The sequence below is a fragment of the Myotis myotis genome, unplaced genomic scaffold (genome assembly GCF_014108235.1).
Source record: "Myotis myotis isolate mMyoMyo1 unplaced genomic scaffold, mMyoMyo1.p scaffold_m19_p_3, whole genome shotgun sequence".
In the NCBI taxonomy this organism is placed as follows: Eukaryota; Metazoa; Chordata; class Mammalia; order Chiroptera; family Vespertilionidae; genus Myotis; species Myotis myotis.
The window spans coordinates 180,434,707-180,455,255 of record NW_023416335.1 but is presented as its reverse complement, the minus strand read 5'-3'; the positions used below and the strand labels follow the sequence as shown (position 1 = coordinate 180,455,255).

Genomic DNA, 20,549 nt, shown 5'->3' with positions numbered 1-20,549 from the left:
TAAGAAAGAACTCGGACTTGAGAGTTTACATCCAGCTAATAACACTTTCTATTATGTTACAATTTTCTCCTAAACCAATGATGATACTGAAAAATGTATATTTTTACCAGAAAGGAGGAAATTGGTGTATGCTTCAGCAGCAAACACTCAAAATCCACAAAAAACCTGTCCATTTGATATGTGTGCCTTAGGTCACTAACTCTCAACTTCCTCATCTCAACCTGAAATCTCAAATTTAATACAAGCAAATGTTGACCTACCCAACTTCTTGAATTCAAATTTTCCATCAAATACACATCACAGTGCCACCTTCAGATTTTTTAATGCTAGAATACTATTATATGTCCCTTATAGCTTGTGCCAAAGGATCCTTTGTTACAAGTGAGAAGTGGGGATGGATCTTGTTTGTATTTCTATGAAATATTTCTTCCTTTCAGATTTTCTCCCCAAAACTGCACCTTCTTCAGTATTTCATAGGATTTATTCAAAATCAATTAATCTATAAGTAAAAAAGTTCCTCCTGAATTCCAAACTTCTGTTACGTGTATGTGCGTATAGCTATTACATCCCACAAAATAACTTCTTCACATTACTATTACTAATGCCCAATTATGCTTTAATTTACTCTATATATTCTGCTCCTTCACTCTGAAACTTTAAATTGCTCTCAAGTTCTTCTGGATATGCTTTTATTTTGATAGAAGAATGCTTTTTTAAACATTAAATATTCCTAAACTGTTTATAGATCAAATTAGATCCATTTTACTGTTCCAGTAATGTTAAATTTTCAATAAACAATTACACTACCAAGTTTATGCCCCATAATCCTTAGGACTCTAAAAACAATATCTTTTTTTTAATTTTCTAAATTCTAGCTATGTTTATGACTCAAGGGAAATAGTTCATGCCTTAACAATAGCATTCACTGTTATCTGTTTCTCCATTCAGGTGTTCTGTTTGATTAATGGTCTTTAGAACATTACACAAAAGTTTTCTTCACATCCTGATGACACTATGGGAGAGATGACAATCTGAATCTTATATTGCATATTTGGTTATTGCTAATTCAAAGTGAAAGTTGAATTGGTGAATGAATCAAAAATTAAATAGTTTGATCACCAGTTCATTTCTTTCTCTACTAAAGAATAGGAACACTATACATTATCTTAACAAATCTTCAAGATATATATCTCTTAGTGCAGATAAAGAAGAAGAAAATAAATATTAACATTAGTTTTATGTGGTATCATCCTGCAAACTGTCTTCAAACATATTATGAAACTCAATAGCAAATAAATAAAAGGGGGGTGTTGAAACAAAGGGATGACAGGAAAGGAGTAAAAAAAGTCTTTGGACTTTGTAAATTATTGCCCAACATATTCTGGCCCAGGTAAATAACCAAAGGAAAAAGTTGTGGGCAAACAAGTAATACTTTAGCTCAAGAAGTAGCATAAAAATGTGTTAGAACTTTATCAAGCAACCTATATTAACTGCAAATAAAAAAATAATATCATAAATAAAGCATTACTTTTGTTCATTTTGTATCCTCTGATGTGAATGCGTATTTCTCATTTTCAGTGTTTGTGTTTCTTTTTCACTAGAATGCCCCTTTATTAGATAAATAGGAAATTGTTTAAAATAAAAAGTCAACAGATTATATGTGAAAATTCCATAAGCACTTCGTAAACAACCTACCACCTCGTCCTAATTAACATAAAAACAGAAAACCGAACCAAAATCAGTACTAAAGTAAATGATTTACTACATTTTTTAAAACTACATTTTAATTCAAACATACCAGGAAAATACTAATTAGACCTATATTTTCTTTTACTACAGAATTAAAAATAATCAACATGTGAAGCAGACTAACCTTTCCCTTTCTGTCCTCAATAATATTCCTGCAGCCCTAAAGGAGAGAACACATCCTTTATGACATTGCTGCTCAGTGTCCCAACTGATCTAACTCTCTTAAACTATCAATATAAAAATCTTACATGGTTTTGAGGGTGACTTTTTTCTGGCCCTACAAAGTGAACTTCATGTCTTCATAATACATCTTTTCCAAATGCCTCTGATTGTTAGGTTTCAGTATGACAGGAATGACTTGGATGGGTAGAGCAGGCACGTATGCACAGAACACAATGAGCCCCTGTGCATCTCCACAATAAGAAAGATTAAAAATGAAGCTACTAATACATCTTAAGAGAGATCATACTTTCTGTGTTTTTAACATTTTCTTTTCTAAAAAAAACACAACACACCACATTCTCTCAAAGATGTGAAAAGCAGAAATAGATACACTGTTACATATGAAAGTTTCAACGGGTTTGCTTCCAGAAGCATTTCTTTATAGTTTTCCTCTTACCTACAGTATGTGTTGGCACTGGCAGGTAGCCCTAATTCGTAGCCAAATTATTTTTGTCCCTGAAGTACAAGTATTCCCCATCGCACATGAATGAGACATGGTTTACTAGTTTACACACATCTTTATAACTGCAAGAAACCCAAACTCATTCACAAATGCTTTCATTTCAGCAAAGGGAAGGGCTACAGAACACCAGAGATATCCAGTGTGAATTCCTGGTCCCCATTCTCCATGAGAAAATGAAGAGATAAAAACCTTAACTTCAATAAAGAACTTTGGTCCTTAATGCAAGAAAAAGAAACAGATTTCTGTACACCACACTCTACACTTCATTTAAGTCAAAACATTTCAGTGTAAAGAATTAAGAAAAAAAAAAAAACATCATTTAGTAATAAGCCTCAATGTCTCCACTTCAGAATTCGTCACAACCGCATAGCAGTTTTAGATAACGTGGTTCACAATAACTAGCATCCTTATGCTGCATGATCACCAGCTACACTGATACCTGCTGGACCACCTTCAATCAGTTATAGAGAAAAGCAGGAAGATGAAATAAGCCACACTTCGAAATAAACATATACCACCAGTGATGATTCAGCCACAACATAAAATTAAAAAATAAAAAAAAATCTCTCAGATCTAAGGCAAGACAAAACTAAAGAGCCAAGTGCCTGAAATGTTACTTAAATAACAGAAAGAGAGATTTGAAATACAATGAGCCAAGTTCAGGTTTGAATTGATTTAAAGTTAGACACTGATTTCCAATGTCTATGAACATCTACAAGCTTTTGTTTTTAATTGTCCTTCTGTCATGTTTTATGGGTAAAAAAAACTCCTTAAACTACCTTGTAATAGATTAATTGCTTTCAAGCTGGGTGACAAAAGGGCATAATGACCGGGAAAAAAAAAAGAATGATACAGAAGAAACAGAAAAGGCATGTTAACAAGTTTATCAACAAACCTGGGTAATTCTCATGAAGTACCGGTGAAGGCTCAGTGGTTCTAAACTGGCAGCATTCAAGTTGGGTTCATATTTGGGTTTTTTGTTTTGTTTGTTTTTTTAAACCACCTGTCCTAAAACGACATTGTTTATGCTAATTATCTTTGTTTATGCCACAATTCTGCTTGTTTACTACATTCTTTTAAAATGCCATATCCCTCTAAATGGTTCTCACCAGAATTCTTCTCAATCCTGTTCCGGTCTGGTCCTCCTCAGCAGCCCACTGAGCAGAATGCAGCTCTACAATGAAGGCGCAAGAGCTGGGAACAACTTGGAGGCTCTGACTCCTCAGGCTGGCAAAGGCAGGAGGACTGCTGAGGTTTCACTCAGGCTCCAGCCGAAAAGGATACTGAATGTGTAGAAATGCAACACCCCCCTATTGGACAAGCAGAACCATACACCACTGTGTCTGCAGAGGAGACGTATAAAACTCCCAACTAGTAAGTGAAGAGAGAAACAGCTAATTCTAAAGGGAAAGGAGACAGGCTATCCAATGCAGGAGAAAACATATAAGATAAAAAGAGACAGAAAGAGGTCTTCTCCTGAACCATGAGCAGGTCTTGATTAAAAGGAAGGAATGTGTAGCATCCTCCTAAAGGGTGTCAAAATAAATATTGTTCCCTGAAGGAACACAGTGTAGTCTTTAAATGTTTTCTTCTCTAGCAAAGCCACTCATTCGTCTGTGTCACACTATAGGCTAGCAATACCACTACATGCAGTTAATATTCAAATGTTGTGTTTAATATAAATGATGATGCTATCAATTGATGAACAGGAAAGGGCGGAATGAATGAGGCAAGAAAGAATTTGCTATGTTTTAGTCCATGTCTTGTTAAACCAATTTTTTCCATTAGAAGGAAAGTATTTCATGCTGTGGTTAAATCTATGAACATCTTTTTATCTGATTGCCATCATCTGGGTCAGAGAACTGACATAATAAACTATATGTGAATTAGTTAGTACAAGAGAAACATATTAGTTTATTTCCCATCTTATTAGTTAACCTCATTGAAATGATAAATGAGTAACAAATTATAGAAGAAAGCAAAAATCCATCGTTATACTTAGTTAACTAATCTATAAAAAGGAAGGTGTTCAACCTACAGAATACATATCTGCGGTATGCATATCCTCATTAGGAGGCTGGAGAATTGGAAACAATAGATAATAAAGATCAGATTTTGTCCATAAACATACTTTTGTTTTTAAAATGCGTTATAAATGTAATCCATTTGAAATAGCTTCCAGCTCTGTGGAGAAGTAATGTGCTGAAGTATTAGAATAGGTCATTTAATTTGCCTCTCAGGTCTGATGCACATACAGATTCTAGTTAAAAGCTCCCTGAGAGCAGGTAAAGACTTTGTCATATGCTTATTATATTTGAGAAACATGTGAAGTAATCATAACATTCACACATTTCTATATCTGTTAATCTGCTAAACACTGAGCAGCATACAACGCCACCTGACATTTAACCCTTACTTGTTTTGGTAATCAGTCAGGCAGAGACCGTACTCCAGTGTGAGTGTGACAGAAGTGCAGTGTGCCCATTGCTTCAAGCAAGCTGCATTCCAAGCTACTATTATAGCTCAGTTAACTTGCAGGCTTACTGAGAAGGTAATTAAAATCTATAATCAATGATAGGCACCTTTTCCTCTACAAAGTATTAGTAAATAAAAATAATAATAAAATGAACAAAGGTCGATATCAGAACATCCTGAAAACATAATGTCAAAGTTACAGGTTTATGGTTGCCTTCAGGTGATAGAATGTGATCAGGTAACTTTCCTTCGATTCACAGCTAAAGATTACCTGCTAACATGACTGTCTTATCACATGAGTACAATTATTTTTTAAGTCTCTAATTAAGTCACATAAATCTGTCTGAGTAATAAGTATTTTATAACTATGGCTAAACTTTAGGTAATTAAAGTAGTGCTAATGTTAGAGGGATCCTTGTAGACCGCTAATACTAATGTTTCATGATAGTTTAACAAATTAGTTTTTCAAAATACCTTATGTATATGGCTTCAGAAAAACACTTAAAAGTTTCTTACTGTGAAAAAAAATTGTCTCTTTAGTCAATGTGACTACAAATAAATATGATAGGTATGTAAGTTAGATTTTCATTACAGAAGAGTAAGACCTTCTGACTGAGTAAAATACGCAATCGTTGTCTGCACCCGTTTTGAGAGAAGCAATCAAGTAGGTGATACTATGAACTTAATTTGCTGCATCCTACTATGTTCAATCCCAATTTCTCTATTTATTATGAAACTGTTTTCTTAAGCTCTCATCTTACCCTTGCTTTTTACTGAAGTCTCTAACATAAAGCAGTTGAAAAGTGACAAGTAGTTTAGTCATAACACTATTATATTATCAAATAGAATAACTATAAAGGAACGAAATGGAATACAATTGTGATGATAGTATCAAAAACTTATTTTTTTCATTCATCAGAAATAAATTAATATTAATATTTAAGGCAAAATTTAAATATTTTCCTTCTAGGAAAGGAAAATTCTTACCTCACAATTTTTTATTTTTTTTTTATTTCCAGGGAAATGTATAATTTCTCTCTCTTCTTTTAAAAAATTTTAGGGGAGTTCAGCCTTTCATTCATTTATGACGCTATTGCTAACATTTAGACCATGTTGCCAATTATGTTCCCTCTAAAATTGCTTACAAACAATTCCTTAGGATATACTTTGCCTATTCAGCTCCCACCTGAGAATTGTGTTTTTCATTAGTCATAATCAATTATGACAAGGATGCTTGCAAGTAAAAATAATTCTCTTTTACATTTTAGAATCACTCTTTAACTTGCTCTTCCTCCTGGACATTTTTTTTAAACAGTCAATGAAATTATTACTAGTTTTGAATTTCTTAACAACTGCATATTAGTCTGACAGTATTGACCATATACATTTCTAGGGCTGGTAATATACACATAACATGTATAAATCCAAATTTTGATTCTGATTTTTAAGTTTTGAATATTCCTTAAAGTTCCAACTAGTGTACAGGTTGCAGAGAATAACAGAAGATGGGCATGGCTCTATAAATAAAATTAGATAAAAAGATCACATAAAACTTCCAAAATACATGACCACTAAGCAACTTGTTTATATCCTCTAGAGCAAAGTTCTCTATCTCACAAAGAAATTTAGAAGTCTTTTCTTCAGATTTCAGACTAAGTTTGAGTGAACAACTCACTATAGCAGGTGAATAAATAGAATAAAAATTAGCACTTGATAGAAAAACCCTACTTACTTAATGAAAGTTGCAAATATTTGAAAAATGCAAAGAAAACCTGACTATATGTGATAGTATAGTTATAGAATATATACCTCCTTTGGAGAATATGTGTATTCACTATTGAATCTGCAAGTTATATATGCTATGTAGATGAATATATATACACCCACTCAAACAAATTCAATGTAAATAAATAGTAATGAATTTATTGAGATTTTTGTATATATTACTACGTATAACTGTAGGGGAAATTATTAAGAAATTTTATATTATATGACAGTTTTCAAAATTATTTTAGCTACTAATATTGCCAAACATGCTGTCTATACTAACAACTCTATTGATTATCACTTGCTTATTTAATTAGCCAGTTAGAAAAGCATGCCTCTAGGTGACAACAACAACAAAAAGAAATTCTAATCAGGAGGAAAAAAAATTGTTCGGAGACTTGAGCATCAGAATAGGAAAGGTAAAAGTTTAGTTTAAAAGAGATAACTGAAAAAAATACAAATAAAGTTCACAGCAGGAAAGCTTGCCTATATAGAGAAATAGGCTACAGTCTGTTAATATGTAACTACCTTTTTATAAGAACAGTCTGTTAACATGCTTACGAATCAGACTCAGAGTTTTATTTTCAAAAAGTATAGAGTTGAAAAATACTGTTATTTCAGTGATACCCTGAGCACATGCTGGGAAAGTTACTGTTGTATATTAACAAACTGCTACATTAAGCGATATTATATTCCAATATCAATAACGTCAACATATACATATGAAATAGGCTATATTTGCAAACAAAAACTATTTGAAAGAGTTAATGTATAAAACTTGAAAAGATGAATTCAAACTATTAAGAACACTCAACCTTTCACTGATATTATCTAGTGAGGATTCACCTTAATTAAAAAAAAAAAAAAGACGAAGAAGAAATGAAAGAAAGAAGACAGTATTAAAGTGTAAATGTTGGCTATTTTACTTTCTTCCCTGATCTGATATTGGTTTCTCTAATTCTGGCCACATCAAACATTATTTTATTCTTAATATCCTTCTCTTCAATTGCTTCACTTCTAGAATGTCTTAATCTTTGTCCCTTCTTTTTTCATCTTTTCATATCAAATTCAGTTGTTTGAGCGATGAACAGCTTGACTTAGCATATTTTTAACCAGCTGGTCTAGCACCTAGCTTGCATTGCATAGTCAGATACAACAAATGTTTATACAGAAGGTAGCTTTCATGAAATTGAAAAAAAAAAGCCTGGGTATTATGCATCCTGGCTTTTTTTAGATTTTTTTTTTTAAATTCACCATACAGAATACAAAGTTTGAATTCTTTTTAATGGCAAACAAAATTCTATTTATAGTTCTAAAAATGAACTCATGCTGGGATAAGAACTCAAATTTTAAAAAAATTTCAGTGTGAACTTATAGGAACACTAAGAAGGCTAAAATTTTTGCAAAGCCCTGCTTCACTTACATCAACATCAAATAGAAGGATATTGCACATATTTCTCCAAATAGGAACTACTTAATTACAAATACACGTATTCCCCTTAGAGCAAGAGGGGATATATTGTAAATCAAAATTTAGTTTAAGACAGCAGTGCTTAAAGTGGTCATGAAAACTTAGAAAAGGGATCATCCCATTTCCCTTTTTTTGACATTTCAAAAGTAATCTAAGGGATTGCTGCAATATTAAATATTCTTTAAAATAATCTGCTCTCTTATATCAACAAAAGGTCATGTGCTTTACTAAGCAGCTTCCAAAGTTTTACGAAGGATCACATAGGAACTTACAGCCACCGTTTTAACCACCACTAAAATCTTCTGTCACCCCAGGAATTGCCAGACGGAGATGTTGAAAATGGTTAACAACTCTGCACAAAAGCACTTAAAAAGGTGTAGAAGGGAAGAAAAATATCAATGAAGGAAGAAAGTAAGAGAGTGAATGAGAAAGAGAAAAGAAGCCAGTGAGGGGGAGAGAGAGAGAGAGAGAGATGCTTAATGCTCATTTAATTTCCTGTTATAGGACGCAACCTAAAAACACTGAAATCTCAGAGACTGTACAAATCAGTTCAATTTGGTCCGGGCAATCACCACTAAAAATCAGCTAACAAGATTGCAGAAACACTGAGCTAAAAGCTTTTCTAACAAACAGGCAGCATCTTCCAATTGATTCAGAGACGACTGTAAAATGGGAGAGTTGTACTTCAATATATTAGGGGGTAAAAACTGTACTCACCTTTCAAACTCCTGAGGTAAATCAGGGTCAGTAAGCATGCTGGAAAAGCACAATTTCCCTTTGTCACAGCAGCCACCTATGATCGTCTCCAACTGAACCTGTCAAGTGAGTCCAAACCTTCTAAACCAATTGATTTTCTCTTCTCCTCTCTCTCTCTCTCTCTCTCTCTCTCTCTCTCTCTCTCTCTCTCTCTCTCTCAATCTCTCTCTCTCTCCCCCCTCATCCCCCCTCCCTCTCCTAGGACTCCTTGACCAGTCTCTTAAAGGGGTAGCGCACTTCCAGCAGCGGGGTCTGGCTGCTCCCCCTTCTACGGGGCTGCATGCTCTTTAGGGCTGCAAGGCACTAGACAACCTCAGGGTGCCTGTCCTTTCCTTTTAATTCTCTCTTCTAGACATCACCGAATGTGAGGAGTCAACTCCTTTAACACATCTCCCATACTCTCTCTCCTCCAAATAATAAAAGTCTGTCTCTCTCTCTTTCACACACACACACACACACACACACACACACACACACAGAATGGTTTTTTTCTAAAATGCATTTGCTGCTGATTAAAAGAGAAATCTGCACACTAGCAGAACCCCGATCAAACTGCATTATTAACTTATTAAGCAAAGAAATTATAGCAATAGCCCTTTTTACACAAAGAATTGTTATTCCTTCTCACCCCTTCCTAGGCTCTCTCTGTGAGCACACGGAAACACACACACACACACACACACACACACACACACACACACACACACGCTCGCACACAACAATCAGGCATTGTTCTGAGGGAAGAAAAGCAACTTTGACAGATTGAAATATAGCAGAGGCCCCTTCAAGGAAACCTGTAAACAACTTGTCACTCACTCTGTCCGTCTCACTGTTCGCTCGTGCTTTCCACAAAGTGGTGCGAACGTCCTGGCAGCCCAAGCAAAGTTTCCTCCGCTCCAAACTCCATAAAACGCGGTGTGCGATGTGGAGGGGAATAGGTATCCACATGCCAAAATCACACGCGCGCGTACACACCACACACACACACACACACACACACACACACGCATGCACGAGGAAACAAAAAGCACAAACCAAACAACAAAAACAAAAAGAAAACAAAAAGATGCGACCAGCAAACTGTCCTGCCTGGGACTGCTGGGAGGTCAGGGGTGGGAAGCGCTCCCCTGGCTGTGGGTCTCTTTAATTTCCTCTGCCCAGGCAGCCACAGATAACAAGGTGGACAAACTATGGCTTTACAGATCCTAGGCTGGCTGGCAAGGCACAGCCTCCATAGCAGTTCCAATTATCTAGATAAAAATCTGGCAGGCGAGGAAGGTAATCAGGTAATGTACCTTTGACATGAAATGACAGAGGCACATACACCACATACACACAGAGAGAGACACTTACACAGACACGCACGCAGAGCTGGTGGCTGCCCCGCGCACCGCAGCATCTGGTCAGGGAGTAAGCACACACTCACCAACACGAGATAGTGTGCATTCTTCACACACACACACACACACACACACACACACACACACACACACACTCAGTCACTCACACACGCTCTCCACTCCTACTGGGAGGGTTCGTTCTGCACAAAAGGCTACATTACAGAGCCCGCCCCAATAAGGGAAAGAGAGAAAAAAAAGCCTTCCATTGTTGAGAGGGCAGGTCAGTTGATTAGATTTTCTGTGGAGAATTCCACGAGGAAATTCCCTTCAAAGCCGAAGTGATTAACTGGGGGCTATTCTGGAAATGGAGCAGACAATGGCTCAATAGTCTGCACAGCCAATGTCCAGGCTGGCACTGAACTCACTTTAAAAAAAAATAAAAGCCAGACTCCCTGTTCTTTTCCACACATTCCCCCCCAACCCCCTCCACTCCTTCCAACTTCCCCTCCCAATTCCTTTTATTTTGCAGCTGGACAACATTAAGGGCCTTTAAAACCACAAGGGTTGACCCCATAGCAGTTTGATTAGGTCCCACTTTTTTTCCCCCTGGCGACAGGCAGACAGTAAGTTTACTTTCTTAGACATACACAACGTGACACCATACACATATTCAAATATCACAATCAATGATTCACCGTCTCATGTTAATCAATTTATTATTCATTCAAAGCTTATAATTTCTTGACAAAGTTGATAATAACTTATTAATGCAATCCATCATTCACATGGAGTATCCTAAAAATAAACATATACTAGTATATGCTACAAAATCAATGCAGAATCAGCTTTAAGCACGTCACTATGGAGTTAAGACACTAACAAAACACAGAATTATGACCCACCCTGAAAAAGCTGTTAACAAGGGATGTGGCAAAAATGACTTGACGCTGACATGATTTTCATTTTCAGCAGTTGGGGAAGGGGGACGGATATTACTCACTATTCTTTCTTGTCATTAGCCTCAAATTATTTTTTATTATAGCCACAACTCACTCCTACATAGAAAAATGAGAAAATTGCTGCATTTACTTTACATATGTTTTTAGCCCTTATGAGACCTACAATCTGAAACATTCTTATTGATAAAGTATACAGAAATAATATTTTATATTGTTCACATTGCTTATGAGAATTAGGAGGTGGTAGCTGCATGGCTAGCGACTATATACCCTCTAGAAATAGTTGTTTTTTAAATTTCCAAATTAGAGAATCTTGCTCCCTCTTATATGCATAGAGAAAAATGAAGAAGGAGGGAGGTGAGTTACAGGGGCAATGGGAAGTGGATTCAGGAAAAGGAGGAGGCAGTGAGGAGAGGATGCAGGGAGAGCACAAGAAGGAGACATAGTGGCAGCATAAAGATAGAAACAAAGATAATGGCCATAAGGCAGGATGCTGAGATCCGTATGGTCCCAGCTGCTGTCTTGCTACAGCTAATACCTCTGGTTGTTTCTCTGAAACTCTAATCCAGAAGGTCAGCCGAGCAGGTAAGAAAGAGAGCGTCAATGTTTGAGGCCACCTATAGCATAACGGAAAGATGCTCATATCAGGATCTTCCTTGTCTTTGGTTTTGTTTTCAGAGACACTTAATATATGTATGTGTGGATATACATGTGCCAAATAAACACACAGAATACATAGGAACATATTAAATGGTTTGGAAGTTTCAGGTTTCAGTCTATTTCTATAAACATTACTGGAGCTATTCAAAAACACAAATTATTTCTTGCACAATCATCCCTACTGAACAATTTAAAATAGACTGGGAACTAGACAGAAAATTTGTCAAATATAATAATGATCATTTTAATAATGATATCTGGAACTAATGGAACTCCCAAGCTCATAAGTAAGTTTGTTCACATAGGTTAGCTCATGGATCATGTGCATCATAGTGAAGAGGGGGGTCTATATATCCCTAAGTTCCCCAGTGTTTAAACTTGGGCAAAAGGAATTTAAAGTCATACAAATGGTTAGTGGTCCATTTGTTACTTGAAGCCAGATCTTATTTCACTTGTGACACTATAATACACAATAAAATAACACTCTAGAATTTATAGCTGAATGAAAATCCCAAGATGGTACTCACTTTTTAAGTGAACTAAAAGGCTTTCAAATAATTGCTAATGAAATTAAATTTGATATAATCTCATTGGCATATGAAGTTAGTACTGTATTTGATGGTTGAATGGAATAAATATTTCTAAATTTAACTCTCTAGGCCATCAAAGTTTTCTTTCATTTGAATTCTATATTGCAAATTCAAATTTAGGCAACATTTAGAATGTCAGCAAACGAGAAGGCAGTTATAAAATGTTCTCATAAAGTCCTATCATTGGCCATTTCATTAAATGATTGAATTGATCTAATAAATCCAATATTAAATAGTAAATTAATATATGAAATTTTTTATTTTACAGTAAATATTAAAATGGTTAAATAATATGTATCTCAATGACTACCATATAATATGTGTTAAAAAAAAAAAACATATTCTTTATCAATTACCTGAAAAGTTTAACATAATCACTCCACTATGTATCTGGTATTTTCTGTATAGGAATTAACATATGAATATGATTTTGCTGTCTATAATAATAAAAGCGTAATATGCTGATTAGACCAGACGTCCTTCCAGAAGAAGCCTGGGCTGTGAGGGAAGCCCAGGTCCTGGGTACCCGAGGGAAGCCAGTGCCGGCAGCCAGGGGAAGGAAGGCCTACTCTTGCACAAGTTTCGTGCATTGGGCCTGTAGTACTATTATAAGTAGGTCTCCAGAAGGTTTCATAATATATGTAGATTGAGATATACTTTAGTATTCACTGAACATCTACTAAATGCCTACCAAGATGTTAAGCACTATGATTTCAAAAGAAGAATTCAAGAAAAATTTGTAACAAATCTAAATTAAATATATCTGACCAAAATTCAAACGAATTGTTTCATATCCAAGCCCTCTAAGGCAAATACGTTAAGAAAAGTTAAAAGCAAAATAAATAAGCAAATGAGGAAAAAGCGATGATGAGCACTGAATTGAGTAATAATTAAATTGGTGGGAAATCTGAAAATGACCTAAAAACACAAATATGCAAACATAAATACATCTTCAGAGAAGACCAGAGTACAAACTACAATAAAACAACATAAAAAAAGCTAATTTTAATTTAATGAGCTTCTTTGACACTGCTACAGTAGTACTATGGAAAATAGAGTGAACCTGAAAAAGTATGTTTTTGAGCTCATGTTGTTTCCACTGCAAAAGAAGCAGCTCACACAGACGAAGAAAATATAAGATAAACTACCGAATGCTGCTGGGACTATCCCAAACGTCTAAGATCATAAACAGATTATTTCCAACATTAACCCCTTACAGGAATTGTCTCAAGCAAGCATTTCAATATATCTCTCCTCATTTAGAAGTATTTTTGTTTCCATATTTTAAGAGAATTGGTAAACATTTTTTTTTTATTTTAATAACTGAAATTGAAATATGTGGTCATAGATAGAGATTACACTTTAATATTTAATATACACTATTACCATCAAGCTTTAGTTTCTGCATTTTAAAGAATTTGAAAGGCTATTTTTGAAAAATAAAACTTTTAGTGTTACAACCACAATGAATTTAAAGCAAGTCAGTGTCAGACACTACCAACAGTGTATTGAATTAACCTGCCTGACACAAGAGGCATTAAGAAAATGTTCACCTAATGTTTTTTTTTTTCTCCTCACGTTGTTTTTCTCTTTACTTTGTCACAAAAACAAAAAAGAACCCGCCCTCTTTTTTTAAAAAAAATGGACTCATCATTGACCTATTATGTGTCCTTTCAAATTTTTAATCTTGTAATTGGAAAGTGTCAGAAAATCACCTAAGAAATTCAATAGCTTATCTTCTTTTTAAAAGACCTAAAATTCAATTCCCTATAACACATTTATGCCAGAGAATTGGCATATAATAGCCTGCTTACAGTATTGTCAGTTAGCTAGTTAGAATATAAATATGAATTATCCCCAGATCACATTTTTTACCAGATACTGTTCTTTAAGAACACATTAAGAATGGGTTCACCTTAGAAACTCTGGTCTCATACTTTTCTCAAAGAGATGATGCCATTCCCAGTAATAGTTCCCACTGTTTGATATCTTACCCTTTATTTACTTCAGAATAATTTGAATAAATTTAAAAATAATAGATTTTATTTTTTCAGGGCTTTCTACCAGTCACTGTGATGCATTTAAAATAAATTATCTCTAATATTCAAAACAACAATATGAGATGTTGTTGTATTACCCCAACTCTAAGTGAGGAAACTGAGGCTTATAAAAAGAAGTTAATTGTTTTGTCCAAGGTCCCCAAACTAGTAAGTGCAGAGATGGGGAAACCAAAGTTATGAATTCTTCCCTCCAAAGTTCTAATAGCAATTAAATATCAAGTGCAAGGGAAGTGATTAATAATTATGCTTTAATGCTATGTGAATATCCAAACTTTGGACAAAGTTAGGTTGATTGTCCCATCTTGAAAAATAGCTTGATATAAAAGATGATTTTTACATGGCATTAAAAAATTAAAATCTTATCCCATTAATGGTGAACAATTAAACACAAAAATTAGCAGAAATCATATACTTTAGCTCTCTTTTAAAAAATAATTCCTAAACATTCTCTTTTTATCATGATTACAATTTTTGGATTCTGAGGTAAAATACCTATTTCCTAGTGCTCATGTTACTACTTTGCAATGGAATTTCTATCTTACAGAAATAATCATTTCAGGCAAAGAGTAGCTATTAGGAAGATAAGATCAACTGAACTCATACTTTTATTGCTTTTATTCATTACACAATCATCTCTCCTTGTGATAAGTAGCGATGTTAATGGGTGTCAGTTCATGAAGATAAAAAAAACCACAAACCACTCTGGTGGTAAAAAAGCAGAAGACACCTAGTGAGGAAAAAAAAAAATCACGTAACCCATGAGAAGAGAAGCCATTCAAATGGGACAATATCTTTAGAAAGCGATCTTGGCTACCAAACTGCCTGTATTTAATTTCTCAACCTGGAAAGAAATCCAGGGAACGTACTCCACTGACATTTTAAAAGAGGCAGCCGCAATGTGAGAAGTAGTAACACCATGATATTGTTAAAAAAAAAAGTTAGAGTCTTACTTATTAGATGATTGCTGCAAAATATCTTAGTACACATCTTTCAGAGGAGTTTTTCCACTGTTGATGTTGTATATATTTCTTGATACTAATTATAGCAGAAGAAGAACTAAAACTGAGTAAAGTATGAAAACATTTGAACATGGATTCATTTTGAAGTTGATTACACTCATCTCTTCTCTATATTCTCCTTGGATAGCATACTAAGTAAAGGACAAACAAATATTCATAGTAAATGAAAATGTCACCCCGTAACGATGTTCGGTGTACTGTCTGGAATAGCTCAGGAAGAATTATGGCTAAGATGGAATCTAGGAGGCAGGTGCTCTAACAGAGCCTCTACTCCTTCTCTGGTGATGTGGTCTGGCGTAAGTCTTTAACGTCTCAGGGAAGATGAGTTCTAAGGTCCCTCTTGACTCTCAAATTCCAATTCTATAAACGCTTCTTTAATAAGTCAATTTATATTTTGCAAAATAAAACGTCCTACCCTTCTCACTTTTAAACCAGTTTTGTAACCTTTTTAACAGCTTTAAGACCAGTCCTTTTAGTTTATTCTAGCCCTTTAAAGTTATGTCATAACTAAATTAACACATCAATAAAAGGTGATAAGAAAAATACAAATTTTATTAATTAAAGGTAATTTGGCTAAAGTCAATTCAATTAAAATGTCCAGGAGAGCTGAACTGGTCACAAAATAAATGACCATATTTTCAAAAGAACTGATTTTACAACCGAATGGATCTGAAAACATTTTGTGCTGAAATTTTCAAGTTACAATTTTCATTTTTTCTAAGTACAATTACATTTATTAGCATTATCTAATTCAATGAGAGAATTAAAAGCAATTCATTACTGTATTGAACATTTCACATGTGTGTGATGACAGTGATTGGTGTGAAGGGGGAAATAAATGCAAATTCTGCTTTTATCCAGAATTTCAAAACACCAAATGAGAAACTGAAAGACAAACTAAAATATTGAAATGTTAGAATCCTGACAGCCAAATTGTGTTCAAGAAAACCTCGTTTTTAAAATGAATTTTTTGAACACTCTGTAGAACTACTGCCAAATAGCACCTACTTTTTTCATGTAATTGTTAAAAAATTACTTACTGCCATGAGATAGAAATCAATTCATTCAGACTATACCCAGGATAAAAAAAAAAATGCAAAAAAGCAGACTTTACCAAAAGAATGTATTCATTCAATCATTCAATAAATACGTACAGGATCATTAATCTATACTTGTATTGTAAACCATCTCTATATATATTAAGATTATATTTTTAATGCATACTTTCATAAAATGGAGAAATGATTAATTGGTACTAATTTATAAATATTGATTGTATTAAATGGTACATTAGTATTTAAAAACACCTGAATATTAATTAACTATAAAGAAATAATGGGTCTAAATCAGAAACATTTATTTTTAAACCTTGCTTGAAGTCAAAGCATAGACTAAAATATGGTAAGCATTTGTAAGATATACCAGCATCTTAAGCACATATTTAAATATATATCTATTTACTTTGTTTTGTGGACCAAACTTCAGATTTTTTTAGTCTTTATAATTGGTCCATTTACTCTTAATAAATCCAATTATATAAACACCAAAAACGTATAAGTGACAAAAAGTACTGTAAACAAATCAGAAAACATGAGACAAGTCGGGGGAAAAAATGCAACCCATATCAAAGGAAAGATCTTGCCTCCATGATATGTAAAGAGCTCTTTGAAATCAATGAGAAAAAGATAAACTAATAGTGAAACAGGCAAACAATATATCTTGTTCAAAGAAAATAGAAATTATCCATTTTTTTTAGAAACGGATTTTACTATTTTAAATTTAAAAACAAAATTTTTGTTACTCCTCACTGAGGATATTTTTTCCATTGATTTTTAGAGAGAGTGAAAGGGAGGAGGAGAGACAGTGAGAAACATCGATGTGAGAGACACATTGGTTGCTTCCTGCATATGCACCCACCAGGGAAGGGATGGAGCCTGCAACTGAGGTACATGCCCTTGACCGGAATCAAACCTGGGACCCTTTAGTCCGAGGGCCAACACTTTAACCACTGAACCAGCTAGGACTAGAAATGATTCTTAAACAAAGGAAAGATGCTCAACATCCTTTAATGAGAATGCAATTTACAACTACAATGCGGTAACCATTTCTAAACCTATCACTTTGGCAAAAAATCACAACTCTGATTAACATTTTATGTTTAATTGTACCATGTATTCATAAATAATTTCTTATATCCCTTGCTACACTTCCCTGCCAATGGAGTTTACTTCCTATTTCACTGACTCTATCTTAGACATGTAACTTGCTTTGGCCAATGGAACATGGAGCTTTCTGTATGAATGTTAGATTTAGCTCAGCCACCTTATCTGTTTCTGCCATCCACCATGTAAACAGCTTATCCCAAATAGATCTTATCCCATCAGCCTGGGTCCTTGAATGAGAAGAAAGATGGAGCCAATTTTGAATGTGAGTCCATTTCCCCCCCAAAAAATGTTAACTATACATAAATTAAATTATTTAATTACAAATCAAATGAAACTAAAATCTCTCCAATTGTTGCCTATCATCTCTACACAATATTTCTCAAATCCAGATAAGCAGACCCAACACATATTTTCAGAGAACTATAATTAATGTGTATTTTTTTGTTATTAAAAATTATTTCACTGTTAGAAAAAAACATATTCGCATTTTTTATGGTAATCCCCAATTTAAAGGTATTTTTATAAAACATAATTTCCATTTCTGGAATAAATGTTTCTTTAATGGAAATTCAAAGGCCCAAGAGAATATATTCTTGGGGTATGTAATCTTTTCATGTTCTGCCATGATCTCCTTCTCCAGCCTCATCTCTCCCAACATGCCATGAAGTTCATGCTCCTGCTCCCCTAGACAGGTCAAGTGTGGGCAAACAGCCTGCTGTGTCTTCATTTAATGATTTTGTGTGAAATATACATTCTTCCTGGAATATCTTCTGCCGGGAGCCGGTCCATGCTTGCTGTTTCAAGGGACCTGGCATATATGGCATACTGTTCTTAATATGTTTGCTCACCTTCTTGGCACTATGTGTTTTAACCAAGGTCTCTGAGAAAGGTTGTTTCCCCAGGTAGGGATTTTCCCCTGAAGTTAGGGAGGGAATAACACCTCTTAACTAGTGCCAGGTGGGTAATTAATCACTTTAACTATGAACAATCATGCTTAAGCTACATAATCTTTACTCCCTGGAATGGAGATAAGAAACGCCCTAACCTTTGAAATAGAGATTGATAGGATTGGAATCAACTGGTATAAATACAGATGTAAGAAGACAGAACGAGGAGAGACGGAACCTAGGCACAGAACCTACACAGAACGTTCTCTAGAGACAGAAGAACTTCGCTGGAGAGAACATGGCAAAAGTTCCTGGACAGAAACTGGCCTCAGTGCCTAGAGACAGAACCTAGCGAGAGAACATGGCAAAAGATCCTGGACTGAACCTGACTACAGAAATTGGCAAGAGAACCTGACTAGCTTGGTGACTGAACCTGGCTGGAGAACCTGGACAGAACCTGGCTGGAGAACCTAGCAAGAGAACATGGCTACAGAACCTGGCTGGAGATCCTAAGCAGAACTTCGCTGGAGATCCAGACCAGAACTTGGCTGGAGATCCTGGCTGGAGATCCTGGCTAGGCTGCTGATCAACTGAACACTGTCTCCGTGTCCTTCCTTCTTCGCCTACTCCGTCCACACCTTTGGGGACCCCTGGACCTGCTGGGGTTGGACCCCGGCAATCTTCCAAACCCCCTTATCCCAATTTGTCAGGCTAAGTTCTACTTATCCTTTAAGGTTTGTTGAAGCATCAGACCCTATTGGAATCTTATCATGGTCCTTCACCTGTTAACGTTCTTGGGAGTCTCAAAATACCAAGAACATCAGTTCCTGCTACTTGTCTCTAAGCTATATAAAGATAGATGGTTATGTCTTGTTCATTATTGTATCCTCCAGACCAACCATTTCAAGTTCTATAATACCCCTGGCGTCCTCTAACTAGCTGAAGAAAAACATCCAGAGATCTCAGAAACCTAACTTTGTGTGTACTGGTATATTGCATATGTTTATCTATATTCTATACTAATAAAAGGGTAATATGCTAATTAGACTGGGAGACCCTCAATGTCCTTCCAGACAAAGCCATGTGGCGGGGCCAAGGCAGAGGTGGTTAGGGGCGATCAGGCCAGGAGGGGAAGGCAGTTAGGGGTGATAAGGCTGGCTGGGGGCAGGCAGTTGGGGGCAAACAGGCTGGCAGGGTAGGGGCAGTTGGGGGCAAGAAGGCCGGCAGGCAGAGTGGTTAGGGGTGATCAAGCAGGAAGGCAGGTGAGCGGTTAGGAGCCAGCGGTCCCAGATTGCGAGGGAGATGTCCTACTGCCCATTTAGGCCCAATCCCTGTGGCAGTAGGACATCTCCCAAGGGGTCTCAGATTGGAGAGGGTGCAGGCCGGGCTGAGGGACACTCCCCCCTCCCCGTGCACGAATTTCGTGTACCAGGCCACTAGTATATAATATAAACCTAGATGTAAAGGTTTATATAATTATATAATAGATATAACAGGTAACCTAGTACAATCATTTACGTCAGTGCTTTTCAAGCACAATCTGTTTCCCAAGATCAGGACATGCTCCCCACCCCCAATATCAACTTTACATCTAGGTTTAAATACCACTTTCCTCAAAAAAGCTTTCCCTGGACAAGTATTAAAGTGTAAGAAATAACATGTAGTGAAGTGTTAAATTTCATGGACAACAGCAGTGATATTAACAGAAGTTTGTGAGTTGGGACAGTTTGTGGGAAAAGTGATGTTACAAATGAATATGACATAATGGCAGAACATATAAATAGAGTTTTCCAACTTAGAGATGAAAATATTCCATGAAATTATGTAAAGATATCATAGAAAAAGTAAATTTTATTTGGAAGTATGACGGGCTCTTTTATAAGGTGAGTGAAGCACTACACTAAATAGCTTAAAAGTTTTTAAAAAGGATAAATAACATAATTTTTTAAAAAGAGGCCTATTTAAA

The 20,549-nt window shown here is 35.4% G+C and overlaps 1 protein-coding gene across 7 annotated transcripts in view; it reads right to left on the bottom strand.

Annotated features, from left to right (window-relative positions):
- Positions 1-20,549, bottom strand: part of SOX5 (SRY-box transcription factor 5) — a 971,461-nt gene that overhangs the window by 388,710 nt on the left and 562,202 nt on the right. For 2 of the 7 annotated variants that reach the window (XM_036296489.1, XM_036296496.1), the window contains exon 1: positions 8,865-9,007. The exons of the other annotated variants lie outside the window; for them this stretch is intronic. In XM_036296489.1, the coding sequence (XP_036152382.1) occupies positions 8,865-8,902 (38 nt within the window). In that variant the 5' untranslated portion in view covers positions 8,903-9,007. Of the gene's footprint in view, positions 1-8,864; positions 9,008-20,549 lie in introns of those variants that run through there. 7 annotated transcript variants of the gene reach the window in all.